Source organism: Crocodylus siamensis, chromosome 5 (assembly GCF_052110815.1).
Source record: "Crocodylus siamensis isolate JL-2025a chromosome 5, ASM5211081v1, whole genome shotgun sequence".
NCBI classification, from domain to species: Eukaryota; Metazoa; Chordata; order Crocodylia; family Crocodylidae; genus Crocodylus; species Crocodylus siamensis.
In genome coordinates, this window is record NC_143399.1 from 37,187,665 (window position 1) to 37,213,040 (window position 25,376).

A 25,376-nucleotide genomic window follows, 5' to 3' on the forward strand; every position below is an offset into this window, starting at 1 on the left:
CAGAAAGCCTATAACAGGTCAGAAGGTTTTTAACACTGTGGCTTCCTATATGAAAATTATGGGTTTAATCGTGTCAATCAAATAACAGTGTTAACGTTGTGCAGCACCCCACAGTAAACTTAAGAAGATGTCACGGCACTCCAGAGCGCCATGGCACCCTGGTAGAGAAACACTGCCTTAAGGGGCCCAGTGCCTTAACTCATTCCCAGTCAATCACTTGCTTTTCCAGGAATCTTGTTGTCTTCTGTCTTTTATTGACCATCTGTTAAGCTGTGTTAGTCTTAAATCAGTCAGAAGGCAAGAGTGGCACCATAGACTAACTCATTCAGAAAGGCCTACACTTACAGGCAGCAACCTATTTCATCAGATGTTATTAATGACATCCATTCACAGCATGGATTACTGGTGTCTCCCGAGACTGGGAGGGGCAGTTTGTGGGCAGCGGTTAACAGCCGGGTAGCAAGTGGCAACCACCTGCAGAAGCCGGCAGTGGCAGCAGGGGGTGAGCAGCGACAGCCCACAGAAGCCAGCAACAGCAGAGTGGTGAGCAGCAACTGCCTGCAGAAGCTGGCAGTGGCCACCAATCTCGGGGGGGGGGAGGCATGTGGCCCCCCACCAGGTGCCTATGATTCATAGTATCTGATGAAGTAGGCTGTCAGCTACAAAAGCTCACGCCTTTCTGAAAAAGTTAGTATCTAAGGTACTACCCTGCTCTGCCTTCTGCTGTAGTATTCTGGATCTTATAGAATGGAGGAAAAGCCAGTTTAAGAGCAAACAGCCATTATCTTATTTCACAATCCGAGGGGAAATAAAGGGTTGTGATGTCTTACAGAGTGAACCCAATGACAAAGACTTAACATCTCCAAATAAAGACTTCTTCAGGATCAGGGGACGGGGGCATGCAGAAAAGAGGTTCTCTTCCCTTGCAGGCTTCCATCCAGCCAGCTCTTCTCTCTGTAAGAGCTTTAGAGGAGATCACGGAGGACAATGCTGTTTGGACATTATCCAAATCCAGATGTCAATATTGACTTGGAGAAAGAAGTAAATAGAGTTATAACAGCTTTATCTTTTTTTATTCCTGCTTTCCTCTCAAGAGAAGCAGCAGAACATGGTCCCCACCCACAGATCCTTCAAGATCTGAGCACAGCTTGGACTGGGTTCCTGTCACTGCCCCAGTACAACTTGTTTTGCATTGGTCATTTGATAAAATACATAAACAGTGTTGGGAGCAGGGACTGGAACCCAGGACTTCCTCTTTCAGGTGTCTCCTTCACTGTGCTACTGTCAGGCTTCCCTTTGCTCGTTACCTCTGGCCCCATGAATCTGGAGTTCTTTCGATGTAGTGGCCCTATTTCAACAGCAGGCCTAGAGATCCTATCCCAGCCTTCCCTATACCTTACTTGTAGAAGCAAGATGATGTGGTTTTGAACTGTTGGGCTCAGGAGAGCACTTAATGCAGGTCTCTTAGGTTATCTCAGCATTATACTTGCTATATTATATAAATAAAAGGTGGGCACCGGCACCACCACTACCAGCTGTGTTTCAAAAGCACGATTATCTGTACCCAGAGGGATGAAGCAGACAAGTAGGACCGGGAAGCAGTTTTGGACTATGAATCCGAGCATCACATAGGATCATAACTCAAAGTTGTTGATAGATGCCTAAGTGCAGGAAAGAGGCAGGATTTCAGTTATACTCTTCAACATTTTCTGTTAGCCAAGTCACAGCAAGCTGGTGTTGTGAATCCCATTCACTGTATAGGGAACTAAGGTTTATTAATTCCAAGCCCGGAACTGGGTCCCTAAAAAATTAGGAATGGCAATACTCAATGCCACCACTCTCACCCTCCTTTAGAAGGTAGGGTTGGAGGCATGCACAGCAGTAATCACAGACCACTGTTTGGAGCAGAAGTCACTAATGTGTTTCCTTCTTACTGAGACTGCTCATAAGAGCACATGTCCAGTAAATCATAATCTCATCTGGTGGCAATGATTTTTCAGTCATTACCAATACAGGACACACTAGAATTGGACACATCCATCACTAATCCTTTAAAACCCCAAAGTTCTTCCAATATCATTCCATAGGGATACTGTGTTGTTTTCTGTCTTGAAGCTTTTTCTTCAATCTGTACAAGTCACTAAATGCTTAATTTCCTTCCTTCTTCAAAAAGCTACTTACATAATTACAGTTGACTGCAAAAATACTGAATTTTCCTTTAAGGATGTGACAGACAAAGCTAGAAATCCACCTCCTTTCTGCTGGCTGGGTTTCATCTCTCTAAAGTATTTCTGAGGTGCTAGCACCTCATATCATACCTTCAGTCCCTTCAATTTACTTCTTATCCATGGACATAAGCTTTACACGTGCATTATTTGGCTTGCAGCCCTTCCAGCAGCAATGTATTTATAGGAGAGTAGCCTTTCAGCCGTGTCCTTTTGATAGGGAATCTCACATGGGAAAGAAGACTGTTTCACCTGTTCAGGACTGCCTGCATGACAAATCTCAAATAAAAGAAAAAACTATTACAACCAAATCTTTGTGGTTTTAGACAAATTTTATTAAGAACAGAAAAATCAGAATAAATAATAAGCATATTTTGTCTTAAAATCTGTAAAAGCTAATTTACATAAAATGAGTAGTAGTTTACAATTCTTGAATTTATATCCTTTCTTCACTACTTAATTTCCCTCCGATGACTCTTAGCAATCAGACACCAGAGCAGATGCATAACAATGTAGTGGGGTACTCAGGACAGCCACAATACATGGGTGCATTGGTAATTTCTGATGCCACTGTGCTACCAGCAAAATTGTGAGGTTGTGGCAGCAGTGTTTTTTTTTTCCATTCTCCCTCCCACTCCACATCCTCATCACCCTGTCCTAGTTATGCTAGTACACCAGAGATTCTGCCTCTGGTTTCATGCATCTTGCACCATACTCCCTTGCTTCCAGGTAACTTTGGTCTACCAACTCGGGACCTCAGCTGCAAGGATATTTGGCCACTATTTATCCTCCAGAAAAGACCTGAAATCTCTTACGAAATCTCCATTTTTGTCCCTCAAATTAATACTGTTGTATGCATGACTTTTTCCTGCATTATTCTGGCAACTTCAAGTTCTCTGAAAAGTCTGTATGCACAACAGTTGCCTTTGTGTCTCATTTCCCAATAAGTGCTTCCCATCTTCACCAGACTTTTTGTTTGCTCTCTGTTCTGGAAGTGAATCTTATCTGCCGTCTTACTTATATCTGAATTTAGAGATGATTAATTTAAGCCAGATGCTCTATTAATTCCGCTTCTGTATCACATCAGTCTCTCATACCATGGTACCTCCACTTGTCACATTGTTTATGATTACCATAACCTAACAACTAATAGGATACTTAATCATGACAGCCTTTCATAGGCAGTGGTTTCTCAAAAGAAAAATTTCTAATAAGAGGAATATTTAAGCAACTGTAAATACCTTTCAACCCAGAGGAGTGTGCTATAAAAAGAAAAAAAAAAGGAAAAAAAAGAAAAAAGAAGTTCTAAAGAGAGCTGTTGGATGCCCGTAAATATTTTCAGACTGTGCACTAAGCCAGTCATTAAGGATGCTGACAACTCCCTTGCCACTAGATATAGAGCACCTGGGCTAAGAACCCCCCAGGTACAAGACAGTTAAAGAAAGATGGAGAGGAAAAGCTAGCACCATTAAAAAAAGTTTATTGGACATCTACAATGGGAGCATAAAGGCATTTTATTTGCACATTAATTTTTGCATAATTTCTTTTAGGAACTTGGTGATACTCCTTTCACTTCGTTAACATAAACTCATATGTCTACACAGGAATAATTGTAACTATTTCCTTTCTATACAGTTTAAAAGTACTGTAGAGGTACAGAAAATTGTCAGTCAATAATGTCAGTTCAGCAGAAGTCAGCACATATAATCAGAGTTGGATATTCATAACTTCCCACCACCATATTTAAAAGGCACGCCAAAACCTATTCAGTTTGACAGTGTGATGTAGAGTAACTTGTACTCAATTAGATTAAAAAGTATGTAACAGGTTACTGAGAGATTGACATAGGTGTTTGAAACCTTTCAACTATGTAACATAATCATATAGTATGAGAAGTAGCAAAGGACATGTGCTAGCATAGCTAGCTCTGATAATGTTCATGTCAATCCCCAAAGTTTAAAGACACGTTATGTCATTAGTTTTCTTTATTTAAGATCCAGCAGCATGGAAGCAGGGTTCTCCAAATAGGATTTCCATAAATTAGAAAAACGGGCCATTGTAGCTCCATCAATAATACGATGATCAGCCGACCAGCTCACGTTCATTATCTGTGCTTTAAATACTTCACCTTTCCTGTTAAATCGGGGCAGGACCTAGAAATGAAGACGTGGATGAAAAATGGAAACTAAAGATAAACTATATAAGTGCATGAATGTTGGCATTTGTTAAAGCAGACATGATAGAATTTCCATTAATAGAACACAGAGTTTCCCACAACTGTTTGTGTAGGGGGTCTCAAACACACAGGCCACCTGCCACGCCACATATCATTCTGGACATATTTCACTGAGAAATCCCTCCTTGACTCAAAAATATCCTCTTAGGAAGCTCCTCCACAGTTGGTGTTCAAATGACACTTATCTACTAACATTTCCTAAAAGCTTAAGGGGTCACAGGGGAAAACATAAAAAGTATTATTCACTGAGAAAAAGTAGGGTTTATTTGCGCTAATTTGGTTGTCCATGCTAAGGTTTTTAATCATCTAACCATCCAAAGCTCCAAAATCGTTTAAATTCCTAATTCACTAAACAAACCTTAAAAATCAGAAGGATTTTTTTTCAAGTTTTCTCCTGGGTTGAAACCCTCCAATACTTGTTTCTGCACAAGGGTAATATGGTTCTATAACAACACCTCTCTCCACACACACACACACATACTTTTTCTGATTACTGTAAGCCAAGAGATTAATAAACATAGACATATTGATAAAAATCAGAGAAAAGTGGAACCAGAAGAGAACTTGGAAGATCACCTAGTTCAGTGGAGATCAAACTTTTTGGCAGGCATGGGACAAATTAGCTGCTCACTCTCCCTGAGTGCCACTCCAATTGCCTTCTGCTGCCTGACTGGCCTCTCTTTCTGCTCCCTGCCCTGTGCCACTGCCCAATCTGCTGTTCTATTTCTGCTTCCTGCCCTGTGCACCCTGCCTGATCTGATGCTTTGCTCTCTGCCCTGTGCTGGCTGGCCCCTCCGCAGTCTGTCATGTGTAACACACAGGCTGCCTGTGCCACCTGTGGCACACATGCTGCAGGTTGACCACCCCCATTTAGTCCAACCCCCTGCTTGAGGTAGAATCATCCCTATCTAAACCATTCCATAAAAGTGCTTGTCTAACCCATTCCTAAAACTATACAAATCAACCCTGTCACACAACAGTGAGGCTTATTGTCCCCAAACATCAAAAGTACTCTCACTTGCCACAAGTAAAGCAGGGGATGAGGGCTGTCAGTGCCCTGCCACTGCAGGGAATGTTAAAATACCGAGGCAAATATTACATGCTTCTGAAAAACAAATCTGGGCCACTGAGAAAAATATTTTATTTACATGTTTTATGCCTGTGTTCAACCTATTCAGTCTTAAAACAAAAAACACCGTAATATTTCAGTAACAAAGTTTACAGATTGCTTCTTTGTATCTTTCAAAAAATAATATTTTGACTGAAAGCATTTAAGTCAAATAGAAAATTTTCAGTAAACAGGGTCTTACTTTGCTCCCATCAAACCATCTATATTCTTGGTTTTAAATCAATATACAGTAAAATCTCTGCTATCCGGTATTTAACCAACCGGAATACATTAAAGTTTTTGGCTGGCCGGCTGGCTGGCTAGACACCGGCGGGGGTTGGGGGGGTGGTAGTGGGGGCAGGGGAAAGCATGCATGTGGTGGCTGCTGCTGCCATCTAGCAACTTGCACTGCCATTGCTCCGTGTGCAGCAGCCACCACCACCCCTCCCACTCCTGGCTCTGCCAGCTGGACGCAGTGGGGGGTACACAGAGGAAAGCTTGCATCCACCACTCGCACTGCTGCCATTGTGTGAGGCTGCTGCCACCCCTCCTCCCCCACCTCTGCTCCATGTTATCTGAAAACCCTGCCTGGTTATTTCCGATAATTGGAGTTTTTACATAACTGGCAATCCGCTTACCCTAAGGATCCCGGATAACAGAGATTTTAGTGTACCTGCATCTTCCCAAGAGCTCCAATAGCGACTTCAGGAGGTAGTATCACTGGTTTGGCATAGGTACCACCAATCTAGAAAAGAAAGGAAAATGAGTTACAGAATAATTCTAAATTGTTCATCTCAAGTAGAAGTATGTTTCTTGTACACTGTGTCATATGCATGTTACAAATAAAAAATACAATTGTCTGAAAAAATAAGTAATAAATATTAGGTATATATTGTAAAGGAAAAAAAATAAATTTAAGAAATAGATTTAGGTGTAAACATTTGTGCTATTTTTTTTTACTCACTGTGCCAATATTTGAGAGAGTGAATGTTCCCCCAGTGAGGTCATTTGTTCCCAGTTGGCCTGAAGAACCCAAGGACTGTAGGCGATTTAATTCAGAGGCAATCTCAAACACGCTACGGACCTGCACACTTTTCACATTAGGAACAATCAAGCCTTGTTCTGTGTCCATAGCAATTCCAATATTGTGAGAAGCCTACAATAGACAAAGCTATGATAAGTTTTTACTCATCATAAATTATATGTAAATTAATGGCAAAGATAAAATATTATTAAGTTTTAGTTTATGCAAAACAAAATCCTAATATAATGTTCTTAGTATTTTTTTACCAGGGAAATTTCTGTTGAATGCTAAGCTATACTTTTTAAGGACATCTCTCTCAAGTATTTGCCTTCCAGTCCTGGAATAGTAAAGGCAAACTCCAAACTAATTTTGGAGAGTCTACATTTAGAAAATATAAGTTCCTATGTCCAGAATAGATTGAATGCAAAGGGTAAGACTGATTTAACTCACGCTATTTTGTTAATGAATCTGCCAACAGAGGACCCAATTGTTATTTTTTTTATTATGTGTACACAATCTCAACAGCAAGACCAAGACTTGAAAGGAAAGAGAGACTAGCAAGTCCTTCAGTCTTCTGGAAAAGTGATACATGAAATGTAAATCAGTGACATGTTGGAAAGACAATACAAAGAATTTTCCATTGCTGCCACCTAAGCAGTATCATTTATGTAAGAACAAGAGGGTCACACACCTTGTGCATCAACCCACAGGTTTTATAAGAACTAAAATAAATTCATGCAAAACTGAATACAGAAAATGTTTTCTACAGAACCCAAATGATAAACTGTATTTTGTTTTAAATATTACACTTCCCACCTTTCTTAATACCAGCAAATCCAACTTGTCTTGATCTTTTATAGAAAGGTGTTAAATCAGGATTAGCAGCTAGAACAGTTGAACTATTGCCATCATAACAAAATACTTGCCCTCCTTAGTTTTGAGGGAGTGGGTTTTTCACTGGGAATGCCTGGTCTACTGTCGGAGAGAAGAGAAAAAGAGACCAGTGTGTCAATACGCTAGCAATAGCATGTCTTTGCTGCTGCTGCTATGTAAATAGCATAAATTAGATCAAATCTCACACTCTGCATTCAATCCATTCTGACATTAGACAGGGATCCTGATGTACAAATAATTTCCCAGCATTGCACAGAAATGTTACTATGGGCTCTGATTTTTACCTAACAATTGGATGGTTTCAGTAATATCTGGGTTTTTTTGGCACAGAAGCATCTCCATAATATTTCACAAACCTTGTATGTGATATTTTGACAGTTTTCATCCACAGAAGTGTTAAGAACAGGATAATGCAATAAGGCCAGAGAAGCTGCCTGTAAAACATAAAAGAAACAAATTTACTCAGAGCTAATATATTCATAATATTCTAATGCCTGACTCAGGGGTGAAAAGAAGGAGGCAGCATGGGCATACCTCAGAAACAGATTATAATTTTCAGAATGCAAATCATATGTTTACCTACAGCAGGGGTTGGCAACAAATGGCCCACAAAACCATTGGATCCAGCTTATGGACATGAGGCTCCATTGGCATTTTGCAAGTGGAAGACTTGTGGGTGCTCTTCCCATGCCATAGTGGGGACAAGGGGTGGCCAGGTAAGTAAGACAGATAAAAAGGAAAGCAATTTATGAAAAGTAAAGATGAAACTGAATAAAAAAAATAAAGAAGTTGGATTTCCCTTCCAGCCTACTAACATCTCTTAACATCTACTCTAGCTGTCATCAGGAATCTTGTTCTGAAAAAGGATTCCTAAGATCCAGCCACTATAATGAGCTACTTTTGTGGAACAGATGCTGACACACAGTAACACAGTCTCCTAGACCCAATATTTTCTTCTTAAGCACCACTTACCAATGAATTCAACTTCAAGCTTTCCTGCTGCTAGTTATGCAGCAATCCTAAATGCAGGTTGAACAGATATTTGAAAAAAATAAAGATCAAGCTCTTTTTCCCTGTGTACAGTAAATGTAATCACATTAGAGGATTTCAGCTTTTGATAAGTTTAAGTGATAAGGCAACTCCTCATGTCAAGGCCCAAATCAGATGTCCCAAAGCTAACCAGTGACTCCAGGGCAGCGTAACACTTCAGGCCATATATTGACAGAATAATCCTCTCCAGGAATACTTCATATTCTAGGAAGAAGTTGTGGCAGGAGGGAATGACTGTTCTAACTGTTAGCTCTCAGCATAAAACCGTTCTAACAGTTCCTTTACAGTAAGCCATATCTTCAGCCCTGCCAGCTTTCTGGTGAACACTGCAATAATGGCAGCTGGTAGGAAAGGTTGCCAAGGTAATATGAGTGAAAACAGTTGGCCTGTAAATAACAAAAGCTTTTTGCTCTGTACCTGAAGGAACAATATCTGTTATTAGAAAAAGTAAAATAGAAAAATACAATAAAAATACCAGAAAAATAAAATAAAAACAGTACTGTATCATGTTTGAAATATAAGATGAAGATGCAGACACATTGTAGTAAGACTGATGAAGATGATGAAATAATTTCTGTGGCTTGATTCTAGCTATTCTGCATGTGTAATGAACACCTTCCTCATCCCCCGCGTCGCGTTCGTCCTGAGGGGCTCGGCGGTCCCCAAGACCCCCCTCAAGAAGGCGGACACCGAGATCCGGCGGCTGCTCAAGAAGTGGCTGCACCTGCCGCTGTGGGCCAGCAACGAGGTCCTGCACATCCCCTACCGACAGGGAGGCGCCAACATGCCCCGCATGGGAGACCTGTGCGACATCGAGGTGGTGACCCACGCTTTCCGCCTCCTCACCTGCCCGGACGCCACGGTAAGTACCAGCGCTGCCAGCGCCCTGGAGGAGACCGCCCGCAAGAGGATCGGGCGGCAGCCTGCCGGACAAGACCTGGCCACCTTCCTCAGCGGCTCGCTGGAGGGCGAGTTCAGCCGGGACAGCGGGGACTTTGCCTTGCTGTGGAGCCGAGCCCGCAAGACCACGCGCCGCCTCGGGAACTGCATCGGCTGCGCCTGGACCTGGACCAAGGAGCGCCAGGAGCTGGGAGTCTGCCTGCGCCCAGCCCCGCAGGCCGACCACATCACTGTGACACCCCGCACGAGGACCCTCCTGGAGAGGTTCCTGAAGGACGCTGTCCGCAACAAGTATGCCGGCGACCCGAGGGCCATACCCGACCAGGGCAAGGTCTTCGACGTCACCTCGAAGTGAGACGCTAGCAACCACTTTACGCCCAGCGGGAGCTTCACGCGCTTCGTGGACTGGTGCTTCCTCCACCGTGCCCACCTCAACTGCCTGCCTCTGAACGGGGCCGTGCGCTTCAGCCACCAGGACAAAAGGTGCCGACGGCGTGGCTACGCGGCGGAGACCCTCCCCCACGTGCTGTGCAGCTGCAGGCCGCACGCCAGAGCCTGGCAGCTGCGCCACAACGCTGTCCAGGACCGCCTGGTGCGGGCCATCCCGGCTGGGGCGGGGGAGATCTCCGTGAACCGCACCGTCCCAGGCTGCGAGAGCCAGCTGCGCCCCGACATCGTCGTCACGGACCACGAGGCCAAGAAGATCATGATGGTGGACGTCACCATCCCCTTTGAGAACCGGCACCAAGCCTTCACCGAGGCCCGGGCTCGCAAGCGGGAGAAGTACGCCTCGCTGGCCGACACCCTGAGGAGCCATGGCTACGTGACAGTAGACGCACTCATCGTGGGGACGCTCGGAGCCTGGGACCCCAGCAACGAGAGCGTCCTCCGCGCCTGCCGCGTTTCCCGCCGCTACGCCAAGCTGATGCGCTGCCTCATGGTGTCCGACAGCTGGTCCTGCGACATCTATGTGGAGCACATCACGGGCCACCGCCAGTACATCGACCCCTCCAGACCAGCCACCGCCGGACCAGACCCGGAGGACACCGCCTCCTGAACCGCCCCCCCACCGCTTCGCTTCACGTTGAGAGGACTTCACCGCCACAGACGACCCCGCCCCACCCGAAGAGGACCCCCGCGATCAGACTCTATGGACTGAGACGCTCACTCCGAGCCACTTCCTTCAACATTGCGGACCACTGTAATGGGTACGTGTGTATCTATCTCCTTTCCCGCCCAGCGTCGCGACCCCCCCCTCCCCCGGGCTTAGTTGGCTAACATTGTATGGTATGTAACCTAGTCGCGTTCCCCTCCTCTCCCCCATCCCTCGATTGTTAGTCCCTCGCTCGGACGCTTTTGTATTTCCATCTCAACTTTGTCATCTTTTTCCTGGATTCCCCATCCAAAACATCTACTAATAAAAGTCAATATGACACAAGAAATACAGACCCAAATTGAGCGATAATTTACCTTCTCTACACCCCTCCCCAACATTATTCCAGAAATCTTCTCATCCAGAAAATATAAGCCCTAACAATGCTAGTTATTTAACAGTGCGTTGTCAAAAGGCCCAACTAACAAGAAAAAAGTTGTCCTCCACATTACAATTGCATGCTGCAAAGTCCAGGACGCATCTGAGCCAGATGCATGCTGAAAGGACACAACAGTACTTGGATCAGAAGATTTTGTGGCATCCATATTACTACTTCATACAATGAGTTGCAATGCGGTATTTTTCACCTTTATGAAGAAAGGCATAAAGGAGAGTTTAACTCCACGAGCCTGTGCTAGAGGTTTCAACTCTTCTCTCAACTGCACAAGTTGATTCAACTCAATCTCATCACAGTAACCAAAGTGAGGAATCTTCAAAGCAGCACTCATGGTCTTCACCATTGCCTTGTGAAATCCTGAAAAATATTTATTAGGTGCTTTTATCAATGAAAGACAGCTTTCAGAAGCTAACTGCAAAGCTTCTAACATTTGGTTTTGTTTTATAAAAACAGCACATCTTTAAAAAAAAAAGTGGGATAAACAGTAAATACCTCTTTAGGATGACTTATTTTTCAACAGCAAGGAAATAAAATTTTAAAATAGCTTTATGCCAAAGATCACTATAACAATGCTGATAATACAGAATCAAAGGAATTGTAGAATCAGAGAAAATAAGGGCTGGAAGGGACCTCAAGAAGTCATCTAGTCCAACCTCCTATTCAAAGCAGGATCATCCCCAACTATATCATCCTAACCAAGGCTCTGTCTAGCCAAGTCTTAAAAACCTCTAAGGATGGAGATTCCACAAAGTCTGTGGGTAACCTGTTCCAGTGCTTTACTACCCTCTTCGTGAGAAAGTTATTCCTAATATCTAACCTCAACTTCCCTTGCTGCAACTTGAAACAATTGGTCCTTGTTCTGTTATCTGCCAGGACTGAGAACAGTGTAGCTTAGGGTAGGCAAAATATGGTCCACCAACTGGCTGGATGCAGCCCATGACTGCCCCCACAGTTCTCCACATGGGATTGAGCTCCACCGGCTCCTGCCAGGGCAGTCCGCACCACACTCCCGCCAGCTCTAGCCCCAGCCAGCATGCAGCTTCTGGTGGGGCTGTTTCCAGTAAGGCTGCCGTCGACCAGGTGCTCCTTTGCTCCCCTCACCTCCAGCAGGACTGAAGCTCTCCCCTCCCTGCCCCATTAGAAGTTGTATGCTGGCTGGGGCTGGGGGCAGGGCTGAAGTTGAGCAGGGCTGTTCTACTCTCCTTGCCTCCAGCTCTAGCTGCTGCTCCTGCTGTGCCATGCAGCTCTAGGCAGGCAGGCAGGCAGGAAGTTCAGCCAGGCAGCTCATGCCCAGCACATGGAGCTCCAGGCCATTTTCTGTCCATTCCACCTACCTACAGGTGGCTGTTCATCACACCAGGCGGCTAGACCAGGTGGAAGGCAACTCGGAGCTAGAGCCAGAGCTCCACACATTGGGCAGGAGCCTCCCGGCTGATGCTTTCTGCCTACCTAGAGTGGTGCTGCAGGGGCAGGAGAAGCACCAGCTGCAGCTGGAGGCAAAGGAAGTAGAACAGCCCCACCAGCTGCCAACTAGACATCAACCCATTGATTACTCCCATGGAGCCCAACAATCCAGCCAGTTTTCTATCCACCTTACAATCTATTCATCCAGCCTGTGCTTCCTTAGCTTACCTGTGAAAATGTTGGGGGAGACCATATGAAAAGATTTGCTAAAATCAAAAGGTACACCACATCCACTGTCTTCCCGCATCCACAGGGCCAGTCATCTCATCATAGAAGGCAATCAGGTTGGTTAGAAATTACTTGCCCTTGGTGAATCCATGCTGACTGTTCCTAAATCACCTTCTTCCCCCCCTCCAAGTGCACTGGTAAACTTATTCACTCATCCTGTCATTTAATTATATAAGTTTCTACACAAATAGTAGTCACAGTATTGTTTTAAAATTGCCAAATTACTTATTTCATAAAGAGCTTCAAAGAAAGAGGTCTGTACTGCATAGTAATATAATATGACATGGGACAACAGCTCAAAGCCAGTAATCAGGAACAGGGCAAAACTACACACATACATACAGAACACTGGCAGCTATGAATGTAATATATAACATTATTTATGTTTTCACTGTTGCAAGCTGAATCAATTATCAATGCTATACCAAGATTACATTTATGCTTTTACCTGTTATGGGCTCAATTTTATCTTTTCCTGTAAACACAATGGGTTTTGAAATAGGTACAGGAATTGTATGTGCTTTATCCTTTGGAGTAGTTGGTGCAGTCTCTAGTTTTGGTAATGGTGGGATAATCTCAGATTTTGGTGATGGAGGTAAAATAGCTCCCGTCTGCTTGGCCAAATAATTGAGAATGTCTTCTTTAAGGATTCGGTTATCTTTCCCTGTTCCAACAACTTCACTCAGTTTAATCTGCAAATTATAAAACAAGCTATTTAACTTTTGCTATATAGCGCGTACACAAAATTCTTCTTATAATATTGAGATGAAAGTGTATTATAGGGCATGGAGAAATGAAAATCTGGGGCAGTTTCAAATGCCGAGACTGAACAGCTGCTTGGGAATACATAATAACTGTCACACTAACTGCTATATGTACAGGAGACTGTAATGATACAGGTATCACTGCAGGCTTGTGAACACTAACAATTAGGGTAGTGGTTCTCAACAGCAGTTATGCAACAACCCAGGGTGCCATGACTGCAGCAGTGTCTAGCTAAAACTGTCCATTATGCAGGACTGCAGCAGTTGCACACATTCCTCCTGCATTCAGGCTCTCCGATAACTCCTCTCATGCTGTAGCTTTTCCTGGTCTTCCCCCCTGCCCATGTTCCTCCCAGAAAGAGAGACAAGTGCCATGTGCCCCACATGCCTCTGTTTCTGAGAGACATTGTGCAGGGCTAGACTGTGAAGGGCTTCAGCACAAGTCAGCTCTCCTGCTTGCTTTAGACTTATCAGAGAGCCCAAATGAGGCACATGTGAAATGTCACAAATATTCCTAGGCTGCACCAAACATGCAGGACAGTTTTACTTGGTGGCAGCTACATCCAGTTGAGAACCACAAAAGTAAGTTAAGCATAAGAGTGGTTCTCATCCACGGTTACTACTAGGGGTGCACTGACAAAGATTTTTTGGGCCAACACTGATGGTCAATTTTTAATGAGCCATATCAGCTGATACCAATCCAATCATCAATTATGCAGATCCGGCTGGTAAGTCTGTTGTGGGGGAAGGGGCGAGGGAAGGGGGAAGAATGAGGTTCCTGTGGTGAGGGAGGGAGTGAGGCTGGGGCAGGAGCTGCACAATCAGAGTGAGTCATAGGATGAAGCCGCGAGCAGCTTGTCCAGGAGCTGCGGGGGGGGGGAAAGACGGCTCCTGCAGCAACGCACACCCCAGGAGAGCATGGTGGGACATGTGCCCCTGGATCTGTGCAGGGGCGAGGGTGGGTGCAATGCCGAGCTCTTCCTGGCAGGGGGCTGGGTAGGGCTGTGCTCAGGGTGGGCAGCAGCAGTGCTGGGAGAGGAGCTATGGGTGGGCTGCAGCCACCCCAAAAAATTGCTGTAGTCCCCCAACCCCACCTCCCAGCACCACCGCCACTTGCCCTGAGCGCAGCCCCAGCCCAACCCCCTGCCGGGAAGAGCATGGCACCGCCCTGTCCCCAGTCCAGTGTCAACCCACCCTCACCCCATGCACAGATCTGGGGGAACATGCCCCCCATGCCCTCCCAGGGTGTGTGCAGTGGCAGGACCTGCCTCTTCTCCCCACGTTCACCGGACGGAGCCCTGGCTCCATCCCACACTCCGCCCCGGCTCCATCCTGCACTCCGCCCTGGCTGTGCAGTGCCTACCCTTGCCCCTACCCCAGCCCTATTCCCTCTCTTACCACATGGGGCTCGATCTGCCCCCACCACCCCCAACACACCCTTTCCTTTACAACACCACTTACCAGCCAGACCCAGCTGCTTTTCATGCTGCGAGACTGTGCTCCTGGCTGCCTGTGTGCTGGGCTGCAGCTGCGCGCATACACAGGTCATTTATTGGCCACATCAGCCAGAAAAAGCCAATTGCTGATGCTGTTAATTTTCCTTATATTAGTACTGATCTGATATGGAACCATTATATTGATGCACCTCTAGTTACCGCCACATTCAAGAGTTGTAAAGGGGTGCCATAACTCTAAAAAGCTTGAGAACAACTGAATTAGAGTTTAACAGCTTCTGTGTTGTCAAGGTACCCGAGTAACGTTCCAGTTTTAACATTTTCCTGCTACTTAAACATCACCTATGCAAACTTTATCAAAATGATCTGAAAGGCTATATGTGATGATAATTACACATATTAAAGTTGAATAATGATTTCTTGGTAGTTTTTTCTTATTTGAAAAATATTTATAAATACTTTGCCACTTCATCTACGATACATGTATTTGAAAAAAGTAATTCATCAACATTTTCTCACAGTTCTTTTCTTGACAACTGATCACCATCTTTCAACAATGTTAAACTGTTAGCGCCACGCCACTTTTCAGATAGATGTCCCCCAGGGCTCGGTCCTCGGGCCCGCACTGTTCAACATCTTCATCAGTGATTTGGACGAGGGGGTAAAAAGCACCCTGTTCAAATTTGCTGATGACACTAAGATGTGGGGGGACGTGGGCACACTGGAAGGATGCAACAGGCTACAATCAGACCTAGACAGGTTACAAGGGTGAGCGGATGAGAATAGGATGGGTTTCAACACAGACAAGTGCAAGGTGATGCACCTCGGGAGGAACAACCAGCACCATACCTACAGGCTGGGAACTCCCCTCTTGTCAGCACGGAGGCGGAAAAGGATCTGAGGGTCATCGATTCCAAGATGAACATGGGCCGGCAGTGTGGGGAAGCAGTCAGGAAGGCCAACCGTACCTTGTCATGCATCCACAGATGCATCTCGAGCAGGTCCAGGGAGGTGATCCTCCCCCTCTATGCGGCACTGGTCAGGCCGCAGCTGGAGTATTGTGTCCAGTTCTGGGCACCACACTTCAAGAGGGATATCGACAGCATGGAGAGGGTCCAGAGGAGGGCCACTCATATGATCAGGGGACAGCAGGGCAGGCCCTACGAGGAGAGGCTATGGGACCTGAACCTGTTCAGCCTCCAAAAGAGAAGGCTGAGGGGGGATCTACTGGCCTGTTATAAACTAGTCAGGGGGGACCAGCAGGCATTGTGGGGGTCACTGTTCCCCCGAGCACCGCCAGGAGTGACCAGGAATAATGGTCACAAGCTGGCAGAGAGTAGATTTAGGCTAGATATCAGGAGGTGCTACTTCACAGTCAGGGCGGCTAGGGTCTGGAACCAGCTTCCAAGAGAAGTGGTGCAGGCTCCTACCCTGGGGGTGTTTAAGAGGAGGCTGGATGAACACCTTGCTGGGGTTGTTTGACCCCAGTACTCTTTCCTGCCATGGCAGGGGGTCGGACTAGATCTGCTCAGGTCCCTTCCGACCCTAGAAACTACGAAAGTAAAAAGGCCCAGTTCAGTAAGAAACAAACATACGTTATTTTCCATGGCAAGACGGCGAACTGCAGGGGTTGCTAGGGTTTTATGTCCCTTTATTTCTTGATGTGTGTGTTCTTCATGAGACACAGCAGGTGTTTCAACAACATCCTCTTCTGGGGCTACATCTGAAAATCATACAAAGACTAAATGTATTATGTGGCTCCAAAAATCTTGGCAATAGAGGCTAAACATAGAATGGACCAAAGTCAGGCAAGGAATTTGTTTTACACATCCCAATTTTAAAAATAATGTAATCTGGATACGGTTTAATACAAAGTAAGTTTGGGCAAGACCCCCATGCATCTAAACAAAAATCAGGTGTTAGGATCCATAATACTGGAAACTACTTGTGTTCCATTTTGTATGCTTACTATTCAAACACCAGCAACACAAGCACAACATAATAAGAACAAAATTTAAAAAAGGGGGGGGGGGGAGAAACAGAGACAAAACCAAAACCCACATAATTCAGTAGGTCTTTCCATTCTGAGACACTTTAAAAAAAAAGTCACTGGTTACCACATGTAATGCAAATCTGACACAATGGGTGCTGGTAAGACAACGGAAATGTAAATTTCTCAGCAAGACTGATCCACTTTGTTTTAAGCAAGTCCATTTGCTGGATACACTAAAGTTACTGACAAAACAGGATACCCAAGAAGGCATAATAAACTCAACATTACAGTTTATATTATATCTAAAATGTATTTGAACAGCCTATAAGTAACTACACATCTTGAAACTTCTTGTAAAAAACAAAACAAAACAAAACCACAAAACAAAACAAATCACTAATTCAAATCAAGAAATTATGTTACATTTTACATACTATTTTTATAACAGGCCAATTACTTCAATAAATTATGGATTTTTCTAACCTCTAACTGCCTATAAGAACCCAGACCTCTCCACTATAAGAACAACAATTAGGAATTAAGGGAAATGAAATATATATTTAAATATACATTGTTTTTCTTTTGGCAATTGTCCAGCATGAGGGTATTTTACCTGGTTTAAATTTAAGTAATGTAATGAAAAGTTAAAGTAGGATATCAGACTCTATCTAATATTACTCAGAAAAGAAACATTTATGGGAACTAACAATATACAGGGCATATACAAAGAACTATCCAGTATAAACAGAGATGGTAGAGCTTTGTTTGGACCTTCTGACAGTGCAAGGATTCAGATTCAGATCCTACAATTTTGGGGGAGATATACAGTGAATTCAGAGGTATCACAAAAGTCTGTATCATTCCATGTTTTTGCTGAAATAATTATAAAAAAAAACTGTTGCAACTTTTACTGAAGACTATTCTTCAATATGTATAACACAAATTCAATCCATCTCTATTTCTTTTATTTTTTACAAAAATAACTGAATATAAATAAAAACCTTAGTTCCTTTCAAAGACCTGGAGAGAGAGCAACAAGAAAATCATTCCTTTTGCTTGATCCAAAAAGGCTCTGTCTTTTTGTCCCAAAAACAGTATTAGTCATTGTCTGACATGGTTATTTTTAGAAGAGGACAAACAGTGCATGCTCCTATTAAAACTGTTTTGTTGCATTAAAAGAGGAATTAAAATAACGCTCTGTGAAAGTTTAAATGTAGAGCCTTATGTGATATTGTCATGAACAACTCTCCAAAGCTCACAAGTCCTGGAAAGTGTCATATACAAGACATAAAAAGGCAAAAACGGCTAGAATGAAATTCCTGTCTCCACCCAAATCAGTAATAAAACTCCCACTGACTTCAATCTTGCTATGTTTCACCTCTAATCTTTAATGTAGAATTAGGGCTATTTTTTCTATATTGGGTCCAGCAACCTTTATATGCCAAGGGCAGGAACAATCCAGTTCCAGTCTGGCAGAGGCTAGGTGATTTTGATATTGCATCAGCGATGAGGACAGCCTGCATCCATGCTGGGGCCAGGCAGCTAGGAGAGGCACCTGTGCCACTGCCACATACAGAAATTAAATCCAACAGGCTTGACCAATAATTCCTTTTCTGAAATTATGATATTAATACTGAAATCAACCAACAACCTGGGTGGCTTTATAACAACAAAAATAAATTATTAAAGGAATAAAACTGTTTACAATACCTTTCAAGACATCAGTTTCTATGTCCACTAATGGTTTTCCAACATAAGCAATTTCATCTAGATTATAATAGAGTTTTCTAATAATTCCATCATAACGACTAGTGATAGTAACTGAAGCTTTGTCACTTTGTACTTCACAGATGCTATCAAACTGAGATACGCTATCACCTTCTTTTACATACCTAAGGGAAAACAAACAGACTTTCACAGAGCATGATAAGCGTAAAAATCATACTGGCTTTGTATGTTTTTGATAAATGTAATTATGCATGCCAGTGCAGTGCTGTAGTGCTCAATCTATCCAATTCTCTAATCCAGATGAGCGGTGCACAGCTGGTCCAGAGGCCAGATCCCATGTAGGGGACAATCCATGCGCAAGATAGAGCACAGGGTCAGGTCACAGATGCAATCTGGCGTACCAACAGCAGAGGCCCATATCCAGCCCTGCACGCAGGATCCAGCCCTGCACGCATATTATGTAGCATGTGGGGCTCCCAAGGGGTCCACAAATTTGATGGCAGTGGGGTCGCTACTGTTTCCCTGCTGCTAAATTTCTGGACCCCTGGGGAGCCCTGCAGACCAGTTCACACTGTTCCACAGACTGGATCCAGCTCACAGGCTGTAGATTGAGCTCTACTGGTATTTATATACTTCTAAGTGTCTTTACACAGTATACAACAAACATTGTTTAATAGTAGGAAAAGACTATTTGAAACTCCCAACACACATATAGATACAGAAGCTCTGCAACTGAAGAGGCTACTGCTACCATATTTTCTTGAAAATAATCTATTCCTGAATATAACACACACCAAGGTTTTTAAAAAGCATTATGAAAATGAAAAAATCTTAATTTGGGTAAGTCACTGAGTAAATAAGGAAAATCTGCCTACTGTGAATTGTACCTACTGTAATCCAAGTGTAGATAAATAATGATACTGCCCCACAAAGAATAGAATACTATGAGACAGAACAGAATATTAAGAAGCTTTATGAAGCTTTTGTTGTACATGGCACAGAGTTTCAAAATGTGGTAAATCAAAATTCTAAAAAACCTACACTGGCAGGCTAAAAAGTTATTCACATGACAACAAGGATCCTGGTTTTCTCTATTTAAAAATGGCAAATTCTCTGATAAACCCTCTCCTGCAACAACTTCTCTGGTTAAAAACAACAAAATCTACATTTTTCCATGATTAAAATGAAACACCACTATATATGACGAGGTGACTGGCTCTGTGGATGCGGGGACACAGGTGGATGTAGCGAACCTTGATTTTCGTAAGGCTTTTGATACAGTCTCCCACAACATTATCACAGGATGCTAAGGAAGTATCAGCTGGATGAATGGACTGTAAGGTAGACAGAAAACTGGCTGGAGCATCAGGCTCAGAAAATAATAATCAATGATTTGATGTCTAGTTGGCAGCCTGTATCAAGTGGGGTGTCCCAGGGGTCAGTCCTGGGTACAGTTTTGTTCAATGTCTTCATCAATGACCTGGAAGATGGCATAGAGCGCACCCTCAGCAAGTTTACAGATGACACCAAGCTGGCGGGGGGGAAGTAGTAGATATGCTGTAGGGTAGGACTAGGATTCAGAGTGCCCTAGACAAATTAAAGAACTAGCCCAAAAGGAATCTCATGAGGTTCAAGAAGGACAAGTGCAAAGTCCTGCACTTAGGACGGAACAATTCCATGCACTAGTACAGGCTGGGGGCTGACTGGCTGGGCAGCAGCTCTGTAGAAAAAGACCTGGGAGTTACAGTAGACAATGAGCTGAATATGAGCCAGCAGTTTGTCCTTGTTGCCAAGAAAGCTAATGGCATACTGGGCTGCACTGGTGTGTTGCCAGTAGGTCAAGGGAAGTGATTATTCCCCTCTATTCAGCACTGGCGAGGCCACATCTGGAGTACCTTGTTCAAGTTTGAGCCCCCTACTATAGAAAGGCTGTGGACAAATTGGAGAGAGTCCAGCAAGGGGCAACAAAAATGGTAAGGAGGCTGTGGGACATGACTTATGAGGTTAAGACTAGGAGAACTGGGCTTATTTAGTTTAGAGAAGAGGAGACTGACAGAATTAACAGCAATCTTCAACTACCTGAAGGGGAGTTTGAAAGACAATAGAGCTAGGCCAGCAGTTCCCAATCTGTGTTACAGGTACCATCAGTGGTACGCAGACAACCCATCAGTGGTATATGTTAACCGATTTATTATAATTACTTTATATTACAAAAATTTTCTGGTGGTACTTAAGGTTTAACTAAAAATTTTCTGGTGGTACTTAAGGTTATATCATTTAAATTAGAGGTGTGCAATCTGTCAGAATTTGGGAACCACTGAGCTAGGCTATTCTCAGTGGTGGCAGATGACAGAACAAGGAGCAACCATCTCAAGTTGCAGCAAGGGAAGTTTAGGTTAGATATTCAGAAGAATTTTCTCACGAGGAGAGTAGTAAAACACTGGAACAGGTTACCGAGAGAGCTGGTGGAAGCTTCATCCTTGGGGACTTTCAAAACCCAGCTAGACAAAGCTTTGGCTAGGATGATCTAGTTCAGGCTGGTCCTGCTTTGAGCAGAGGGTTGGACTAGATGACCTCCTGAGGTCCCTTCCAACCACAGCTTTTTATGATTTTATATATAGGTGTCTGTTGAACATGTTTTATTGAGATATCTATAATTTTACAGCAATGAGGATGCCTACCAGTGCCTCAATCACTATAATAAAATAAATTCTGAATATGTATAAATTTTGACGTTTGATTTTAAGTATTTTTATCATGGAAAATCAGAGCTTCCCTTGCCCTTTGATCTCCCTACTGCTGCTTTGTGGTACTAAGCAGCCCTGCCAATGCCACTGACCCACAGCCTTCCAGCCCTGCGGGTGCCCCACACTCCTACCCCTCGGCCCCCTACCCTGCCAGTGCCTTCACTCAGGACCCACAGCCCCTTGGGCCTGCCAGTGCCCCTCACTCCCCACTGGGCCTCCACGGCCCAGTGGGTGGGACCTGGTGCAGCAGGGCAGAGTGGAGCAGGGAGGCGTGGGGCCACTGCTGGGAGACCCATACCACCATGGCGAGGCACCCACTGCCTGCCTAGCAGCAGTGACACAGAGTTGTCCAACTCACTACTGCCAGGCAGGCATGGGGTGCCTTGCCATGGTGGCACACAGCTCCCTGTGGCTGCACCAAGCCACCCCGCCCCTGTTCTGCCCTGCTGTACCAGATCCCACCCGCTTGCCTGAGGAGGCCCCCGGGGGAAAGCAAAAAGACAGGGAGCCCCAAGCCTGTAACTGCCAGCCTGCACCTACCCCCCCCCCCAAATTTAGGGGTCACATGGCCCCCACATCCCTCCTGGGAGTGAGCACACTGGTGGGGAGCCAGCCCCCCTACTGCCTCCTGGACAAGCTGATCATAGCTTCGTCTCGCTTTCCGCCAAGGGCCTGCGGCCGCATGTTCCCACCCTAACCCCAGGACCCATGCACTGCCCTGGTAGGGCAGTACCCCCAGCCCGAGTCCTGCCCAGCTCGCTCTATCCCTCACTATGGGGGCCTCAATCCTCCACCACTCCCAGACTTACCTGCAAATAGTTGCTCTCCATGCTGCCTGGCTGCCACATGCATGCGTGTATATGTGTACATGCACGGGGCACCTCCTGCTGAACACCCTCCTCTGGCTCCCCCCAGCCCATTGCAGGCTGTAACGCTGCCAGCCTACAAAGAGAAACCTACCATTTTCCACGTTTTTCTCCTTAAAGACAGAAAATCTAGGGGGGGGGGGGGGGGGGGAGTTGTCCTTAAAATAAGAAATTCCTAATTTTTCTACTTAAAATAAGGAAATCCATGTTTTATTGTGTTTTCCCATGGTGACCAGAAAACCCAGATCCCTGCTGATGATTAACAATCATTTAAAGGGCTTCTGATTTTTTAAGTATATCAATAAGAAAAATAACTTACCATTCCTTCACAGTTACCTCTGTAATCCCTTCTCCAATATCAGAAAGCTTAAATTGGACAATTTGGCCATCTGAAACTTGAAATAGAAAAATGGGACAAAAATATCAAGTTAAATATTAAATTTAAATGATCACAAAGAAAAATATTAACGTACTAAAAACTAGATTATATACTAATTAGTAATAAATGGACTACTAATATAACATATAAAACAGTAAAGTTAGTTACATAAATAAGAAAAAAAACTTACCAGCAGATGTTCTGAACAATCTGTGTTGATGATTAAAAAAGGCAGATTTGTCAAATGCATACACGTATTTTGACTTCAGAAGGCGAACACTGCTATACGATCTAGTATGGCAAACACAGATCTGGGGGAGATAAATCTTAAGTATTAAAATGGTAGACTAAGAAAATCAGAGCTTGTTCATATCTTTTGGGTACAGCAGTAGTTATAGTGAAACATTTTAATTTCCTTTAAATGACCTTTTACAGTTGTACAGATACAAAATTAATGTGAGCTCTGCCATAAGTCCTTAACTAATTTTACCAAAACAGCACCTGGAAAGTCAAAACCCTCATGAACAGCATAGCATTTCAGCAGCATTACTCAAGAAAAATTTTGACAATATTATCGAAAGATGCACATCAATTGCTTAGCAAAACTATACCAACTTTATATTTTACAGGGATTACACACAAAAAGCATGGAGTATACTAATTACATCAGCCACAACAGAAATTAATATTAGAAAGAGTTCCAAAAATGAGTTGGAGGAAACCACAATGTCCGTCTTTGCCTTCTATTAAAAAGATCAAAAGATGCTCAGACATATTAATCATCAAGAAACCTGCTAAGGACACAGCCAATTGCCCCTCTATTTCCCTTTAAAAACAATCTAGAATTGGCTTATACTATGAGCTAAGTATTCTGTAGTATCAGCCTTATTACTACAATTGAACTACAATTTGGCATGTTTCATTTTATAGTTGCAGTTACGCACACTCAAAATCTAGTCTATAGGTCAATATAACATGCTTCAGTGTTCTTCATTACAAAGACGATGAATAATCAGTGGCAGCAATTTTGGTCAAAATTAAAGCCACAGTACTTCTACAGAAGTAAAGAGGTGTGTTATCTTTAATCTCAACAGGGATTAAAATCAGGCTTTTATGAAAAAAGACCCATGTTTCTCACTTTAGCATGATTATTTTTATATAATTTAACTATGGCATTATGTTATTTTAAAACAATAAAAAATAATCTAACAAGAATAATTTTAAATAAAACTACCAAAATGTACTACCAATTTTCAGGTAGTCACATAATACCTCAAGCAGCTCAGACTGTAAAATTTAGAAATTATCTTCTGTGAGATTCCAAAAAACAGGATAGCTGCATAGGAAAGTTTGTTTTAATATTTTATTTGATATTATAAAACATTATTGCTATATTTTTATGTTACTCCTTATTTCAGACAAATGGCAAAGCATATTAACTTCCCAACTGTCACTCTAGAAGAGAGGAAAGAATGTGTTTTTATGATGCACCTTAATACACAAGAATACTATGCCAAGTTGAGTTAGGTACTGTCTATATTTCCTATATTACCTGCATAATAAGACCCAACATACAAATCATCTATAGTCATTTTCTTACTTTTCAGAAACAAATATTTGTGTAGCACAGGCTAACTCTAATGACACTCCAATGTCACTTTCGTTTACCTTTCAGTTGCTTGAACTAGTCTCTGCTGAGTTTGAAAGGGTGTTTTATTAATTCCTCCTGTGAAAATGTAGCACTCTCTGTACCCTTCTTGCCAATTGTCATGAAAAAAATTAGCAAATAGAAATTAACAAACTATAATACTACTTGCTTTATTGGCAGATTAAAAAAATATGATAAAGTAAAGGAACATAGTCTGAGATTTACTTTTCTGTCTTTGTGTTTTTTTTTCCTTTTATCTTGCCATTTTTTTATTTTCCATTTGAGCACACGGCTGTATTGCTTGGTTAGCTAAGTTTATCCATTCAGAATATACAACAAAACTCTTAACCCCTTATAAGCCCCTACCTGGAAATGCCCAGTATTTACCTGTGTAGATGATCACAAGCAGCAGCCTCAAACCTCTGAACTATCACTAAATGAAGTTTCATGAATGCTTTCCATGTGATTTTAATATTTGGCAATCATTGGAGATAGTGAATTAGTAATATCGCTGCCAAAAAAAGAGACTGGTTGTGTTACAGAAGAGTTTCTCTCTTAACTCAACATTTGCAGGATTAATTCAAAACTACTGAAATCTAATATACTTAATCTAGATTTGGTTTTTAAAACTATACATTCTTTACTAGAAACACTTAGTATGTCAAATCATATAGTATTATAGTTCCTTTCATACTGAAGTGTTTTTTTTGACCTTGCAATAAAATCAAATCCACAAGCTAAAGCAGCTGATAATTTTACTAAGTATTTTTCCTGCTTCATGAAACAAAATACAAAGTAATATTAACATAACACAACACATGAAATACACTATTCATACTGTACTAGACGTACATTTAACTCATCCAATACCAAACTGAATGTTATGTGTCAGAAGATTAAGTACATTTATAAATTCTTGTAGGATCATCTAGCCCAATTTCAGACCAACTGAAAATAAACTTTGCATCTACAAGGCTATAAGCTGTAGAGAAAAACAAGTATTTCAAAAGTAATAATATTTACATCCTAACAAAACTGCCATATATAATGACTGCAAAGGTTTGACAACAGCTGTCCCACGCAAATGTTACATGATTCTTAAAGTACAGGAGCTTATG

General features: G+C 43.1%; 2 protein-coding genes across 4 annotated transcripts in view; one reads left to right on the top strand and one right to left on the bottom strand.

The window, feature by feature from the left end:
* Window positions 1-2,542: 2,542 nt before the first annotated feature.
* The window catches only part of DBT (dihydrolipoamide branched chain transacylase E2), a 29,136-nt gene continuing 6,302 nt past the window's right edge, over window positions 2,543-25,376 (bottom strand). For 2 of the 3 annotated variants that reach the window (XM_090048307.1, XM_090048306.1), the window contains exons 2-11: window positions 22,801-22,921; window positions 22,551-22,626; window positions 18,601-18,782; window positions 16,493-16,620; window positions 13,128-13,371; window positions 11,178-11,344; window positions 7,844-7,921; window positions 6,534-6,725; window positions 6,243-6,314; window positions 2,543-4,378 (exon numbers count right to left, since the gene is read on the bottom strand). In XM_090048307.1, the coding sequence (XP_089904433.1) occupies window positions 4,211-4,378; window positions 6,243-6,314; window positions 6,534-6,725; window positions 7,844-7,921; window positions 11,178-11,344; window positions 13,128-13,371; window positions 16,493-16,620; window positions 18,601-18,782; window positions 22,551-22,626; window positions 22,801-22,921 (1,428 nt within the window). In that variant the 3' untranslated portion in view covers window positions 2,543-4,210. Of the gene's footprint in view, window positions 4,379-6,242; window positions 6,315-6,533; window positions 6,726-7,843; window positions 7,922-11,177; window positions 11,345-13,127; window positions 13,372-16,492; window positions 16,621-18,600; window positions 18,783-22,174; window positions 22,303-22,550; window positions 22,627-22,800; window positions 22,922-25,376 lie in introns of those variants that run through there. The other variant, XM_090048308.1, reaches the window with a different exon arrangement.
* LOC149863736 (uncharacterized) lies at window positions 7,928-11,171 on the top strand. Its single transcript, XM_090048309.1, has one exon. It carries the CDS (start codon window positions 9,145-9,147, stop codon window positions 9,790-9,792), a length of 648 nt encoding a protein of 215 aa, XP_089904435.1. The 5' UTR covers window positions 7,928-9,144; the 3' UTR covers window positions 9,793-11,171.

Bases quoted from the DNA above. Each gene is read 5' to 3' on its own strand.
- LOC149863736 (XM_090048309.1), top strand. From the start codon at position 9,145: ATGAACACCTTCCTCATCCCCCGCGTCGCGTTCGTCCTGAGGGGCTCG.